The sequence below is a fragment of the Tachyglossus aculeatus genome, chromosome 2 (genome assembly GCF_015852505.1).
Source record: "Tachyglossus aculeatus isolate mTacAcu1 chromosome 2, mTacAcu1.pri, whole genome shotgun sequence".
Lineage (NCBI taxonomy): Eukaryota > Metazoa > Chordata > Mammalia > Monotremata > Tachyglossidae > Tachyglossus > Tachyglossus aculeatus.
This window is the reverse complement of record NC_052067.1, coordinates 132,959,205-132,976,441: the sequence shown is the minus strand read 5'-3', so window position 1 is coordinate 132,976,441 and position 17,237 is coordinate 132,959,205. Positions and strand designations below refer to the sequence as shown.

The following is a 17,237-nucleotide window of genomic DNA, read 5'->3' as shown; positions in this document are numbered from 1 at the left end:
ATACGATTGATGATGATGATGATGAGTTTGGGAGGCGCAGAGAAGGAGCCCCCGTCAGTAAGGCCAGACTCAGATGATGGAGTTGGGAGATCAAGGAGACCAGCCGAAGCATTAAAGAATCTCATCCTTTATTAATCATATAAAAAGCACAGGAAGATACAAAATGCATTCTCTGTTCATAATAATAACGGCATTTGTTAATAATAATAATAATACTGGCATTTATTAAGTGCTTACTATGTGCAAAGCACTGTTCTAAGCGCTGGGGAAGTTACAAGGTGATCAGGTTGTCCCACGGGGGGCTCACAGTCTTACTCCCCATTTTACAGATGAGGGAACTGGGGCACAGAGAAGTGAAGTGGCTTGCCCAAAGTCACACAGCTGACAAGTAGGGAGCTAGGATTTGAACCCATGACCTCAGACGCCAAAACCCGGGCTCTTTCCACTGAGCCATGCTGCTAATAGTGAGTTAAGCGCTTACTATATATGTATATATGTTTGTACATATTTATTACTCTATTTATTTTATTTGTACATATTTATTCTATTTATTTTATTTGGTTAATACGATTTGTTGTGTTGTCTGTCTCCCCCTTCTAGACTGTGAGCCCACTGTTGGGTAGGGACCGTCTCTATATGTTGCCAACTTGGACTTCCCAAGCGCTTAGTACAGTGCTCTGCACACAGTAAGCACTCAATAAATACGATTGATTGATTGATTGATTGCAAAGCACAAAAGAATCTCATGCTTTATTAATTACATAAAATACACAGAAAGATATAACATACATTCTCTGTTCATACTAATAACAATAATGGCATTTGTTAAGCACTTACTAGGTGCAAAGCACTGTTCTAAGCCCTGGGGAGGATACAAGGTGATCGGGTTGTCCCGCGTGGGGCTCGTAGTCTTAATCCCCATTTTACAGATGAGGGAACTGAGGCCCAGAGAAGTGAAGTGACTTGCCCAAAGTCACACAGCTGACAATCGGAGGAGACGGGATTAGAACCCATGACCCCTGACTCCCAAGCCTGTGCTCTTTCCAATGGGCCACACTGCTTCTCAAAATAAATGGAATAATAAATATGTACAGATGTACCAGAAGTGAGGTGACTTGCCAAAAGGCACACAGCAGACAAGTGGCAGAGAGGGGATTAGAACCCATGACCTTCTGATTCTCAGGCCCGGGCTCTTTCCGCTGCTTCTTAATGGACTAAAATAAATAGAGAGATTTCAAAACTGACAATGAATGAATGTACGGAGCCCGACAGATGTATCTGATAGGAATGACCTGAATCTCAGTCATTTGGGGCTGGGGTTGACATTTTATCCCATTATTGTCTTCAGTAACATTTCTCTAATTTTTTCATTCATTCATTCATTCATTCATTCAATCATATTTATTGAGCGCATACTGTGTGCAGAGCACTGTACTAAGCACTTGGGAAGTACAAGTTGGCAACATATGAAGACGGTCCCTACCCAACAGCGGGCTCACAGTCTAGAAGGGGGAGACAGAGAACAAAACAAAACATATTAACAAAATAAAATAAATTCATTCATTCATTCAATCACATTTATTGAGCACCTACTGTGTGCAGGGCACTGTACTAAGCACTTGGGAAGTACAAGTTGGCATCATATAGAGACGGTCCCTACCCAACAGTGGGTTCACCGTCTAGAAATAAATAGAATAAATATATACAAATAAAATAAATTGAGTAATAAATAGATCCAAACATATATACATATATACAGGTATGTATTCCTTTTTTCCATTCCGTTCTACAGTAACACAAGGAACACACACACACGCACACACATAACACATGCCTTCTATAGGTAGTATATAAGTTCAGCAACATGTGTTCATTTATGAATATGTTTATAAATAGTCGTCTTCCGAATTTGAGTAGGATGGTACTAGCGGGACTAATGGTGCCGCTAGTGACGTTCATCTTTGGGGCAGGCGTTGTTGGAAAAGCCAAAATTCAGAAGGGGGAAGTTAAGGCCACGGGGAATTGTTGTTTTCCACATACACAGCAACAGGATAAAGGGACAACCACTGGAAGCTTAGAAGATGCTTGTGGAGAGCAGTTCCATTGGTCATCATAGTCGAGGGAGGAGAAATCTGGGTGAAAACTCCTTGGTGCCCTTCTCCGATGTGTAAGTCTAACCAGTCGGAAAGAAGGATTGGAGAGGAATTAGATGGACATGTTGGGAAAAGGAAGAATCTGGTTCATCTTGGGGCGCGAGGAAGCAATCTGGCCTGCCTGGGAGCGCGGGACGTGAGGACAGAAGACACAGGGAGGGAGCTGAGAATATACCTAGAGGTACTGAGTCCAGTGGTTAAGACTCTGGAGGGGTGAGACTCCAATCCCTGAGAGGGAAGAAAACAGGAGCCACAAGGAAGCAGTGTGGCTCAGTGGAAATCAATCAATCAATCAATTAATCATATTTATTGAGCGCTTACTGTGTGCAGAGCACTGTACTAAGAGCTTGGGAAGTCCCAGTTGGCAACAATTAGAGATGGTCCCTACCCAACAGTGGGCTCACAGTCTAGAAGGGGGAGACAGACAACAAAACATATTAACAAAATAAAATAAATAGAATAAATATGTACAAGTAAAATAGAGTAATAAATCCGTACAAACATATATACATATATACAGGTGCTGTGGGGAAGGGAAGGAGGTAAGGTGGGGGGGATGGAGAGAGGGAGGACGGGGAGAGGAAGGAGGGGGCTCAGTATGGGAAGGCCTTCTGGAGGAGGTGAGCTCTCAGCAGGGCCTTGAAGGGAGGAAAAGAGCTAACTTGGCGGATGTGGGGAGGGAGGGCATTCCAGGCCAGGGGGATGACGTGGGCCGGGGGTCGACGGCTTGTCAGCTGTGTGACTTTGGGCAAGTCACTTCACTTCTCTGTTCCTCAGTTACCTCATCTGTCAAATGGGGAGTGACTGTGAGCCCCACGTGGGACAACCTGATCACCTTGTAACCTCCCCAGTGCTTAGAACAGTGCTTTGCACATAGTAAGTGCTTAATAAATGTCATCATTATTATTACTATTATTATTATGAGCCCTGGGTCGCTGGCAAGGAAGAGCGGAAGGTCTCGGGGGAACAGTATTAGATTCAGAGAAAGGTGGTTTAACCCGGACTCGTTTTGGTTTTTACCTTATTAAGAATCTATTAAATATTGTAAAGATCCCAAATCTTGGTGTCTGTGTATCGTAGGGGCCCGGGGAAAGCTCCGGGTGCCAGGGAGACACATGGCGTGGGGAGCCGTGAGTGGAACCTGGTAAGAGGATGGAAGGCTAGTCCCCAACGATCTCTAGGTCTTGGGGAGTCAGCCACAGAGAAGTGGCAACAAGAGGGATGCAGGGACTTTGGGAGCAGTGAGTAGGACGCCTCACAAACTTGCGGTTAAAAAACTGAGAAATCTGGAGGGTTTGAGGATCCAGCAGAGTCTGTCCCAGGTCCAGCCATTCCTAAAGTTACTCTGGGGGCTTTTCTGTGTGGGATAGAGGACTAAAAACTCCCTGTAATATCACAGTACCATGTTCAGAGCGAATGACATGAAACACTTTGATCAGTGCAAGTCCTCAGTGAAGCCGAAACGATAATAATAATAACGGTGGTATTTGTTAAGCGTTTACTATGTGCCAAGCGCCGTTCCAAGCGCTGCTGAAGCATCGGTTAAGGCGCTTCTCTCTATTGCTCTACTATCCACCGTTTCCTTTGTAACAATAATAATAATGATGGCGTGAGTTAAGCACTTACTATGTGCAAAGCACTGCTCTAAGCACTGGGGAGGCTACAAGGTGATCAGGTTGTCCCACGTGGGGCTCCCAGTCTTCATCCCCATTTTACAGATGAGGGAACTGAGGCCCAGAGAAGTGAAGTGACTTGCCCAAGGTCACACAGCTGACAAGTGGTGGAGCAGGGATTAGAACCCATGACCTCTGGCTCCCCAGCCCTTGCTCTTTCCCTTGAGCCACGCTGCTGCTCCAAATAGATCTTAAATAGATCGAAACTATCAGAGGATCAAAATAAGTTTGGGTAAATTGATGAAATGACCAGTTCATTATGGTTTACTAGATTGAAGGCTATAATAATAATAATAATAATAATAATAATGGCATTTATTAAGCGCTTACTATGTGCAAAGCACTGTTCCAAGCGCGGGGGAGGTTACAAGGTGATCGGGTTGTCCCCCGGGGGGCTCACAGTCTTCATCCCCATTTTACAGATGAGGGAACTGAGGCCCAGAGAAGCGAAGTGACTTGCCCAAAGTCACCCAGCTGACTTAGGGGTTATGGGTTAGGACTCAAGGGCAGAGGGGATGTAGCGTGGGGAAAGGAGAGGTGAGTCAGGGAAGGCCCTGGAGGAGTTGTGGTTGATGTTTTTTGAACGTCAATTGCTGTAAATGATAGTTTGCTTTCTCTAGTACTCCCTGTGGTAATCATTCCCATCCGTGTTATTAATTAAATCGGCTACACGACAGTGGTGTGAATTGTAGAAAGTGTAGTGGATTAGTTTATGGGCGTGTGTCTAGGTGCCCCTATCTCTTCCCCCTCCACCTGCTAATGAGTCTTGGCCTCTGATTAGATCCTGCAGAAGGGACCTGCCAATTAAATGATGCCATCTGATGTAGATATTTATTCAGTCGTATTTATTGAGCACTTACTGTGTGCAGAGCACTGTACTAAGCGCTTGGGAAGTACAAGTTGGCAACATATAGAGACGGTCCCTACCCTGCAGGGGAGCATCCAGGAATATTCCGAGTGAGCCTCACAAACGTCCAAAAGCTTCACAATGGTGGGCCCCAGCTCTTCTGTGGGCTCCTGCAAACCTCACAGTGCTGTATTCTGGCTCCTAGGGGCAGGGTCTGTGGGACCCTCATCCTCCCCTTTCCCCCCAGTTTCTTCATCATCGATTGCATTTATTGAGCGCTTACTGTGTGCAGAGCACTGTACTAAGCGCTTAGGCCTCACAACCTCCCGTGAAGCTCCCACACTCCGGCAAACCTCCCACACCCCTACAAGTTTCATAACATTGTGCCACACTCCCCGGTTGGAGGTAATTCCCCGTGAACCTTGCAACGCTGTATAGTAATAATGGCATTTATTAGGCGCCTACTAAATGCAAAGCACCGTTCTGGTGATCAGGTTGTCCCACGTGGGGCTCACAGTCTTTATCCCACTGTTGGGTAGGGACCGTCTCTGTGTGTTGCCAACTTGTACTTCCCAAGCGCTTAGTACGGTGCTCTGCACACGGTAAGCGCTCAATAAATACGATTGATTGATTGATTGACCATCTCTATATGTTGCCAACTTGGACTTCCCAAGCGCTTAGTACAGTGCTCTGCACACAGTAAGCGCTCAATAAATACGACTGAATGAAATATTGCCAAGATCCGCCCTTTCCTCTCCATCCCAACCGCTCCCCTGCTCATTCAAGCTCTCATCCTATCCCGTCTGGACTACTGCACCAGCCTTCTCTCTGATCTCCCATCCTCGTGTCTCTCTCCACTTCAATCCATACTTCATGCTGCTGCCCGGATTATCTTTGTCCAGAAACGCTCTGGGCATATTACTCCCCTCCTCAAAAATCTCCAGTGGCTACCAATCAATCTGCGCATGAGGCAGAAACTCCTCACCCTGGGCTTCAAGGCTGTCCATCCCCTCGCCCCCTCCTACCTCACCTCCCTTCTCTCCTTCTCCAGCCCAGCCCACACCCTCCGCTCCTCCACCGCTGATCTCCTCACCGTACCTCGCTCTCGCCTGTCCCGCCATCAACCCCCGGCCCACGTCATCCCCCGGGCCTGGACTGCCCTCCCTCTGCCCCTCCGCCAAGCTCGCTCTCTTCCTCCCTTCAAGGCCCTGCTGAGAGCTCACCTCCTCCAGGAGGCCTTCCCAGACTGAGCCCCTTCCCTCCTCTCCCCCTCGTCCCCCTCTCCATCCCCCCATCTTACCTCCTTCCCTTCCCCACAGCACCTGTATATATGTATATATGGTTGTACATATTTATTACTCTATTTATTTATTTATTTATTTATTTTACTTGTACATTTCTATCCTATTTATTTTATTCTGTTGGTATGTTTGGTTCTGTTCTCTGTCTCCGCCTTTTAGACTGTAAGCCCACTGTTGGGTAGGGACTGTCTCTATGTGTTGCCAATTTGTACTTCCCAAGCACTTAGTACAGTGCTCTGCACATAGTAAGCGCTCAATAAATATGATTGATTGATTTGATTGATTGAATGAATGAATTTTACAGATGCGGTAACTGAGGCCCAGGGAAGTTAAGTGACTTGCCTAAATTCCCACAGCTGACAAGTGACTGAACTGGGATTTGAACCCACGACCTCTGACTCCAAAGCCTGTTGTCTTTCCACCGAGTCACGCCGTATTTCAGCTCCTAGGAGGCGAAAGGGAGTTGTCCCCACAAATCTCACGCACCCTTGCGGATCTGTCGCAGTGAGATTCACAATGCTGTGACCAGACTCTTTAGGCAGTGGTTGCAAAGGAGAGGGAGAGTGTTGGTGTTATTTGTCCTCATATTCATTCATTCATTCATTCATTCATTCATTCATTCATTCAATCGCATTTATTGAGCGCTTACTGTGTGCAGAACACTGTACTAAGCGCTTGCAACATATAGAGGTGGTCCCTACCCAACAGCGGGCTCACAGTCTCGAAGTGGGAGACAGACAACAAAGCAAGACATATTAACAAAATAAAATAAATAGAATAGTAAATACGTACAAGTAAAATAGAGTAATAAATCTGTACAAACATATCTACAGGTGCTGTGGGGAGGGAGGGGGAGAAGCAGCGTGGCTCAGTGGAAAAGAGCCCGGACTTTGGAGTCAGTGGTCATGGGTTCAAATCCCAGCTCTGCCAACTGTCAGCTGTGTGACTTGGGGCAAGTCACTTCACTTCTCTGGGCCTCCGTTCCCTCATCTGTAAAATGGGGATTGACTGTGAGCCCCCCGTGGGACAACCTGATCACCTTGTATCCCCCCAGTGCTTAGAACAGTGCTTTGCACATGGGAAGTGCTTAATAAATGCCATTATTATTATTATTATTATTATTATTATGGGGAGGGGGAGAGGAAGGAGGGGGAAGGCCTCGAAGGAAGGGAAGGCCTCTCCCTTTCCAGTGACTCAAAAACTGCTACTACTTTGCCTTTGTACTAGAAAAAGTTTCTTCCTATGATTCCTGTGGGTTAGGCACCATAAAACCACTGGGATGGATACAAGTAAATTGGGAGGACCCTGTCCCTTGTGGGATTCACGGTCTCAATCCCCATTTTCCAGATGAGGTAGCTGAGGCCCAGAGAAGTAAAGTGACTTGCCCAAGCCCACACAGCAGACAAGTGGTGGAGCCGGGATTAGAACCCATGACCTTCTGAATCCCAGGCTCGTGTTCCATCATTCCTTCACTCATATCTATCTATCAATCAATCAGTCAATCAATTGTACTTATTGAGCGCTTACTGTGTGCAGAGCACTGTACTAAGCGCTTGGGAAGTCCAAGTTGGCAATATATAGAGACGGTCCCTACCCAACGGCGGACTCATATATCCCCATGAGCCTGGAACACCGCACTCTTTCTCCTGGAGGTTGGAGGAGGTGGTTTTCCTCGTGAGCCTCAGATTGTTGCATCCTGGCTCCTCAGGGGAAAATCATGCCTGCAGACATAAACAACAGTGTGGCTCAGTGGAAAGAGCCCGGGTTTTGGAGTCAGAGGTCGTGGGTTCAAATCCCGGCTCCGCCAATTGTCAGCTGGGTGACTTTGGGCAAGTCACTTCACTTCTCTGAGCGACCGTTCCTTCATCTGTCAAACGGGGATGAGGACTGTGAGCCCCCCGTGGGACAACCTGATCACCTTGTAGCCACCCTAGCGCTTAGAACAGTGCTTTGCACATAGTAAGTGCTTAATAAATGTCGTAATCATTATTATTATTATAAACCCCAGCCCCCATGGCCCCTTCTAGACTGTGAGCCCACTGTTGGGTAGGGACCGTCTCTATATGTTGCCAACTTGTACTTCCCAAGCGCTTAGTACAGTGCTCTGCACACAGTAAGCGCTCAATAAATACAATTGAATGAATGAATGGAGGATAGAGAGAATGTACTAGGGGGGCTGTAGGTGTGTCACGCCACTACCATCATTGCCTCTCTGTTGGCGGGGGAGACACTGAATAATAATAATAATAATAATGATGGCATTTATTAAGCGCTTCCTATGTGCAAAGCACTGTTCTAAGTGCTGGGGAGGTTACAAGGTGATCAGGTTGTCCCACGGGGGGCTCACGGTCTTAATCCCCATTTTACAGATGAGGGAACTGAGGCACAGAGAAGTGAAGTGACTTGCCCAAAGGCACACAGCTGACAATTGGCAGAGCCGGGATTTGAACCCATGACCTCTGACTCCAAACCCTGTGCTCTTTCCACTGAGCCACGCTGTGGGAAGAGCAGGGATAGGGAATATAGAATATTCCACCCTCACCCTTCCCCAGCTCTTCCCCCTTGTTGCCAGGCAGGTGACTATCTAGGCTCTTGATGATGCCCCAACAATAATAATCATAATCATAATAACAATAATAATAATAATAATAATAATAATAATAGCATTTGTTAAGCGCTTACTATGTGCCAAGCACTGTTCTAAGCACTGGGGGCGATACAAGGTGATCACTTTGTCCCACGTGGGGCTCACAGTCATTCATTCATTCAATTGTATTTATTGAGCACTTACTGTGTGCAGAGCACTGTACTAAGCGCGCAACATATAGAGACGGTCCCTACCCAACAGTGGGCTCACAGTCTGGAAGGGGGAGACAGACAACAAAACAAAACATATTAACACAATAAAATATATAGAATAAATATGTACAAATAAAATAAATAAATAAATAAATAAATAGAGTAATAAATATGTACAAACATATATACGTATATACAGGTACCTATCCGGATACCTATCCGCACTCCACTTTCATTCATTCATTCAATCGTATTTATTGAGCGCTTACTGTGTGCAGAGCACTGTACTAAGCGCTTGGGAAGTTCAAGTTGGCAACACATAGAGACGGTCCCTACCCAACAGCGGGCTCACAGTCTAGAAGCCTCTGCCCTGTCATCTGAAATGCAACCAGAGGGACGACATCCTGGTGAAAGACCTACTCTGCCGCAACGTACTCTTCTGAGCGCTTGGTACAGTGGTCTGCACCCAGAAAGCGCTCAATAAATACGACTGATTGATCGATTGAAGAACAGCGGGTGATAGGGGACTTCCACTTCTACTTGAGGGTCTTACAGGTTTAGGAGAAGCAGCGTGGCTCAGTGGAAAGAGCCTTAATCCCCATTTTCCAGATGAGGGAACTGAGGCCCCTCATATTTATTTCTTTTATTTGTACATATTTATTCTATTTATTTTATTTGGTTAATACGTTTTGTTTTGTTGGCCGTCTCCCCCTTCTCGACTGTGAGCCCGCTGTTGGGTAGGGACCGTCTCTATGTGTTGCCGACTTGTACTTCCCAAGTGCTTAGTACAGTGCTCTGCACACAGGAAGCGCTCAATAAATACGATTGATTGATTGATTGATTCCCAAGTGCTTAGTACAGTGCTCTGCACACAGTAAGCGCTCAATAAATACGATTGAATGAATGAATGGGGCTAACTACTGGTGAGCAGCAGAGGATGGTTACACCCAGGGAGGGTCGGTCCTAGCTCATCCCACCGCTCGACTCCAGAACGCGTTGGTTGGGGGTGAAGGGGAGCTCAAACAGGACTCTGATTTCTGAAGAGAGGGGGATGGGGATGCTCTCTGCCTGGCATACACTTACCCTCTCTCGCACCCACAGCCCAAACCAGGGCTGCCCCCCAGTCACCACCGCTGCAGCTCAAGCTGGGAAAGAGCCTGGGCTTTGGAGTCAAAAGTCATTCACTCATTCATCCAATCCTATTTATTGAGCGCTTACTGTGTGCAGAGCACTGTACTAAGCACTTGGGAAGTACAGGTCGGCAACATATAGAGACGGTCCCTACCCAACAACGGCTCGCAGTCTCGAAGAGGGAGGCAGACAACAAGACAAAACATGTGGACAGGTGTCAAGTCATCAGAATAAATAGAAATAAGGCTAGATACACATTCATTCATTCATTCATTCAATCGTATTTATTGAGCGCTTACTGTGTGCAGAGCACTGCACTAAGCACTTGGGAAGTACAAGTTGGCAACATATAGAGACGGTCCCGACCCAGCAGCGGACTCACAGTCTAGAAGGGGGAGACAGAAAACAAAACAAAACATATTAACAAAATAAAATAAATAGAATACATACACACAAATAAAATAGAGTAATAAATCCGTACAAACATATATACATATATACAGGTGCTGTGGGGAGGGGAAGGAAGTAAGGCGGGGCGATGGGGAGGGGGAGAAGGAGAGGAAGGAGGAGGCTCAGTCTAGGAAGGCCTCCTGGAATGGGTGAGCTCTCAGTAGGGCTTTGAGTCATGGGTTCAAATCCCAGCTCCACCACTTGTCAGCTGTGTGACCTTGGGCAAGCCACTTCACTTCTCTGGGCCTCAGTTCCCTAATCTGTAAAATGGGGATGAAGACTGTGCGCCCCACGTGGGAAACCTGATCACCTTGTATCTCCCCCAGTGCTTAGAACAGTGCTTAGCACATAGTAAGCGCTTAACAAATACCATTATAATAATAATAATTATTATTATTATTATTATTTTACCTGCTCTTGCTCCTGCCTGCATCCCAGGCCCTGGACTACCGCCCCTATCTCCACCGCGGTAGTCTGAGCTCTTGGTGCAGTGTGTGAGCATCCATCCTCTCTCCCCCGGTCCAGACCCAGGACTGCCCTCTCCTAAAGCCACCACAGCAGCCTGAGTTCTTTGCATGGCACACATACAGAAGCAGCATGGCTCAGTGGAAAGAGCCCGAGCATTGGAGTCAGAGGTCATGGGTTCAAATCCCGGCTCTGCCAATCATCAGTTGTGTGACTTTGGGCAAGTCACTTCACTTCTCTGGGCCTCGAGACACCCAAAAGGAATGGATGTGGTAGCTAGTGTTTGCTGGGAAGGCTGAGGGTCAGCAGAGAGAGCTGCGGGGAAGGACGGGGGATGGTATGCCCTCAAAGAAGCGGCTAGGGGAGCTGGAACAGCTTAGGGTTAGGTTTGGGTTTAGATGGAGAACAGGTGCAAGATAAAAGAGTCTGCATATTCATTCTTGAACCTGGTTTGAGATGCCCTTGTACCATATTTTCACCAAGTCCTTATTCGTTGCTGTTTAAAACCAAAGAGAGTGCCTGAGTAGTCTTTGTGAGCTGACCCTGCTAACTGGGAGAGACTTGCTAAAGATAGAGAAGCAGAGTGACTCAGTGGAAAGAGCCCGGGCTTTGGAGTCAGAGGTCATGAGTTTAAATCCCGGCTCTGCCAACTGTTAGCTGTGTGGCTTTGGGCAAGTCGCTTCACTTCTCTGGGCCTCAGTTCCCTCATCTGTAAAATGGGGATTAAGACTGTGAGCCGGTCGTGGGACAACCCGATCACCTTGTAACCTCCCCAGCACTTAGAACAGTGCTGGGCACATAGTAAGCACTTAATAAATGCCATCATTATTATTATTAAAGCAGGGTGGGAGGGGCTTTTGGCAAAACCTCCCAGTCACGGTAGCCAGCCTGCAGGACATAATCCTGATTAGCTGAACCCCAAATTGTTGCCGTACTCCAAGAGTGCCCTAATCCCAAATATAAAGAACTTTGACTTCAGAACTCTGATGTATTTGGACATTTGGACATCTGTGACAGCTGCGGTAATAGCTCCCCGAGTCACGTTACTATCTCCAGACCCTTTTGCATTCCACTGGATCCCAAAGCCTTCCAGTTTTCTCTTTCCAGGACCAGCAGGTTGGGGATCTCTGCCTAGAGAACACCAAGACTTGGCTCTCCTATTTCTGCCACAATCCCCTTTCCTAAACCCAAATGCCTCCTAGAAGGCAAGGGGATCATTGAGGAAAAGCCTTGTCCCCATTCCGGAGCTAGCCAAAGGAAGCTTGTGGAGAAAGGCCTCCCTCCCCCTCCCTCAGATTCCCAAATGCTTACTTTCCCAAATGCTTAGTTCAGGGCTCTGCACACAGTGAGTACACAGTGAGTAGTCATGAGAAGCAGCGTGGCTCAGTGGAAAGAGCCTGGGCTTTGGAGTCAATCGATCAATCAATCAATCATATTTATTGAGTGCTTACTGTGTGCAGAGCACTGTACTAAGTGCTTGGGAAGTACAAGTCGGCAACATTTAGAGACAGTCCCTACCCAACAGCGGGCTCACATTCTAGAAGGGGGAGACAGAGAACAAAACCAAACATACTAACAAAATAAAATAAATAGAACAGATATGTACAAGTAAGATAAATAGAGTAATAAATACGTACAAACATACATACGTATATTCAGGTGCTGTGGGGAAGGGAAGGAGGTAAGATGGGGGGATGGAGAGGGGGACGAGGGGGAGAGGAAGGAAGGGGCTCAGTCTGGGAAGGCCTCCTGGAGGAGGTGAGCTCTCAGTAGGGCTTTGAAGGGAGGAAGAGAGCAAGCTTGGCGGATGGGCAAAGGGAGGGCATTCCAGGCCTGGGGGATGACGTGGGCCGGTGGTCAATGGCGGAACAGGCGAGAACGAGGCCTAACGGTGAGTAGATTAGTGGCGGAGGAGCGGAGGGTGCGGGCTGGGCTGGAGAAGGAGAGAAGGGAGGTGAGGTAGGAGGGGGCGAGGGGATGGACAGCCTTGAAGCCCAGGGTGAGGAGTTTCTGCCTCATGCGCAGATTGATTGGTAGCCACTGGAGATTTTTGAGGAGGGGAGTAACATGCCCAGAGCGTTTCTGGACAAAGGCAATCCGGGCAGCGGTGTGAAGTATGGATTGAAGTGGGGAGAGACATGAGGATGGGAGATCAGAGAGAAGGCTGAAGCAGTAGTCCAGACGGGATAGGATGAGACCTTGAACAAGCAGGGTAGCAGTTTGGATGGAGAGGAAATGGCGGATCTTGGCGATGTTGCGGAGCTGAGAGCGGCAGGTTTTGGTGACGGCTTGGATGTGAGGGGTGAATGAGAGAGTGGAGTCGAGGAGGACACCAAGTTTGCGGGCTTGTGAGACGGGAAGGATGGTAGTGCCGTCAACAGAGATGGGAAAGTCAGGGAGAGGGCAGGGTTTGGGAGGGAAGACAAGGAGCTCAGTCTTGGACATGTTGAGTTTTAGGTGGCGGGCAGACATCCAGATGGAGATGTCCTGAAGGCAGGAGGAGATGCGAGCCTGGAGAGAGGGGGAGAGTCGGAGGTCATGGGTTCAAATTCCCACTCCGCCAATTGCCAGCTGTGTGACTTTGGCCAAGTCACTTCACTTCTCTGTGCCTCAGTTGCCCCATCTAGAAAATGGGAATTAAGACTGTGAGCACGACGTGGGACAACCTGATCACCTTGTAACCTCCCCAGCGCTTAGAACAGTGCTTTGCACATAATAAGCGCTTAATAAATGCCATCAAAAAAAATAAAATAAATACCTTCGATTGATTGATATCCTAACTCCCATCTGGGATGGTCTACAATCTCTCTCTGGATGCATTTCTCCAAGCCATGATCTCCCAGGGACATGGCTCTAACATTGATGCCTCAAAATGGCTTAGGTCTCAAACCACCAACTCCCTGGCCCCTCGACTTCCTTCCTAATTGTTCTTTCCGATTGACTTGGTTACAAGATAATTCCATACAGGGTGTTAATTAAATCCACCAAGGAGTCCAGTACTAGTATCCCTCTTTCTACTCCTGTGCCTGTTATCTCATCTGCAAAATGGGGATTAAGACTGTGAGTCCCCTGTGGGACAACCCGATCACCTCGTAACCTCCCCAGCGCTTAGAACAGTGCTTTGCACATATTAAGCGCTGAATAAATGCCATTATTATTATTATTACTCCTGATTGTGGAAGCTGATTGTTGCAACTGCCACAACACCCAACTTTGAAAAATGACAAGTCTGTCAACATTCACCCCACAATCCTCATCTTGCCCCCACTCACCTTGCTTCCTTTAATAATAATAATAATAATGTTGGTATTTTTTAAGCGCTTACTATGTGCAAAGCACTGTTCTAAGCGCTGGGGTAGATACAAGGTAATCAGGTTGTCCCACGTGGGGCTCACAATCTTCATCCCCATTTTACAGATGAGGGAACTGAGGCCCAGAGAAGTTAAGTGACTTGACTTTTAACTTGATTACTCAACTCTACGGCTCCAGACTTCCCTTCGCTCCAACTTTCCAATCCTCTGCCCATAAACCCCAAACTCTGAACCTCTGCACTGAGCCAGTCCCTGGAAATTCCAGTTCTTTCTCTGACTCCTTGTTTGCTTGTTTTTTTATTACTGCCGGCACCCTGTCATTCATTCATTCATATTTATTGAGCGCTTACTGTGTGCAGAGCACTGTACTAAGCACTTGGGAAGACAAGTTGGCAATATACAGAGACAGTCCCTACCCAACAGCGGGCTCACAGTCTAGAAGGGGGAGACAGACAACAAAACAAAACATGTGGACAGGTGTCAAGTCATCAGAATAAACTGTGAGCCTGCTGTTGGATAGGGACCATCTCTATATGTTTCCGACTTGTACTTCCCAAGTGCTTAGTACAGTGCTCTGCACACAGTAAGCGCTCAATAAATATGATTGAATGAATGAATGAACAGAAATAAAGCTAGATGCACATCATTAAGAAAATAAATAGAAAAGTCTCCTCCAAGCCTTCCATGCCCAATAGCCCTGCCCCTCTCTTGCCCCCTCCACCACATAGTTTTGAGGGAAGATCCCTGAACCGTAAAGACATAACAGAGACTGTGAAGGGAAATCAGTTAATTGTTTTTACTGAGCATTTACTGTGTGCAGAGCACAATACTGTCTGAATTAATGTGTTTGCATTTATTAAGTACTTGAGAGAGTACAATACAGCAGTGTAACAGACACATTCCCTTCCCACAACGAGCTTACAGTCTAGAGGGGGAGACAGACATTAATATAAATAAATTACAAGTATGTACTTAAGTGCTGTGGGGTTGGAAGGGGGGACGAAAAAAGGGAGCGATTCGGGGCAAGGCAGAAGGGAGTGGGGGAAGAGTGGATAAGTGTTAAATAAAGGTGAGGGGGGCAGGTTTGTAGTCCTGGGGTCAAGCAGCAGGGCCAGGGGAGCTAGGGACCAGGGGGTTGAGGAGGGAGCAGGGTCTGGGAAGAGGAGATGGAGGAGAGAGGGAGTGGAGGGCTGGGTGAGTAATAATAATAATAATAATAATAATGGCATTTATTAAGTGCTTACTATGTGCAATGCACCGTTCTAAGCGCTGAGGAAGCTACAAGGTGATCAGGTTGTCCCACGGGGGGCTCACAGTCTTCATCCCCGTTTTACAGATGAGGTAACAGAGGCCCAGAGAACTGAAGTGACTTTCCCAAAGTCACACAGCTGACAAGTGGTGGAGCCGGGATTTGAACCCATGAGCTCTGACTCCAAAGCCCGGGCTCTTTCCAGTGAGCCACGCTGCTTCTGCAAAACACATTTTATTAGCTTAGCCGGAGACAGGTAGCTGGAAAGAGAAATTTCCGGTGTGCTGGCCACCGACGGGCTAGACACTATTTCCCCTCACGTGCTGCTGTTTAGCAGCGGTGGCGGCAGCCACAGTAGCTTCCTGGCGTTTGATGCAGGAGGGGTCGAGGGGTTTATGTCTGGGCCCTCACTCGCTTCCCCTCACTGTGAACGTGGCAGATATACCGGGCCGTGTCCTCCACTCTCAGCCTGTCCATCTGCAGGTACAGCCGGCTGTTGGCGTTGTCCCTGGAGACGGTGAATCGTTCCCTCACCGCATCCGCGTAATTTTTGTCACTCCCATCCGCACTGATGCTGGCGACAAACTCACGGGACTTTCCTGGAGCCTCCCGGTACCAGTTCATAGCAGAGCTCCCAAAGCTGAACCCCGAGGCCTGGCACGAGAGACGCAGGGATTCCCCGGAATATTTCACGCCTCCTCCGGACTCCACAAGCCGCACCTCACCCTCGCATCCTGGAGAGGAAAGCACAAACATCAGCCGTCACCAAAGTATTGAGTGCCAAGCGGAGCAGTCAGCCTCACATTCAATCGTTCGATCGTGCTTACTGTGTGCTGTACTGAGCGCTTGGGAAGTACAAGTTGGTGACATAACCTCCCAAATCGCCCCAACTCGCGGGTAACTCCAGTTTGTGGAGTTAAAACATACCTGTGAGAGCTGAGAGCAGCCACAGCAGCTGGATTTGGACCAGCATGTTGTGGCCGGGGCTGGAGAGAGGACTGTGAGGGGCAAGGAGGCCTGCTGACAAGTCACGGTTCAAGAGGAAGTCGAGGCAGTAATATATGGAGGCGGCGGAGGCAGGAGAAGGGAGGTGGAAATGGGAGCCAATAAGCCATCAGCTCGCTTCGTCCTGTGGTTCTCACCTAATCTGGTTCTGGACCTCCCTCTCTCTGCCCCTCACCCCAACTTATAATAATAATAAGAATAATGGCATTTATTAAGCACTCACTATGTGCAAAGCACTGTTCTAAGCGCTGGGGAGGTTACAAGGTGATCAGGTGGTCCCACGGGGGGCTCCCAGTCTTCATCCCCATTTTACAGATGAGGGAACTGAGGCCCAGAGAAGTTAAGACTGTGAGCCCACTGTTGGGTAGGGACCGTCTCTATATGTTGCCAACTTGCGCTTCCCAAGCGCTTAGTACAGTGCTCTGCACACAGTAAGCGCTCAATAAATACGATTGATTGAGTGACTTGCCCAAAGTCACACAGCTGACAGTTGGCAGACTCAGGATTTGAACCCATGACCTCTGACTCCAAAGCCCGCGCTCTTTCCACGGAGCCACCCTGCTTCTCTAATAATGATGGCATTTGTTTTTTTTTTTTTTGGTTTTTTTTTTGATGGCATTTATTAAGCGCTTTCTATGTAAAAAGCACTGTTCTAAGCTCCGGGGAGGTTACAAGGTGATCAGGTTGTCCCACGTGGGGCTCACAATCTTCATCCCCATTTTACAGATGAGGGAACTGAGGCCCAGAGAAGTGAAGTGACTTGCCCAAAGTCACACAGCTGACAAGTGGTGGAGCCGGGATTTGAACCCGTGACCAATGACTCCAAAGCCCGGGCTCTTTCCACTGAGCCACG

The 17,237-nt window shown here is 47.7% G+C and overlaps 1 gene segment (V, D, J or C); it reads right to left on the bottom strand.

Annotated features, from left to right (window-relative positions):
• Positions 1–15,645: 15,645 nt before the first annotated feature.
• Positions 15,646–16,362, bottom strand: LOC119950460. The segment is given in 2 exon segments: positions 15,646–16,113; positions 16,307–16,362. Coding segments are annotated over 2 exon segments (387 nt in total).
• Positions 16,363–17,237: the final 875 nt, after the last annotated feature.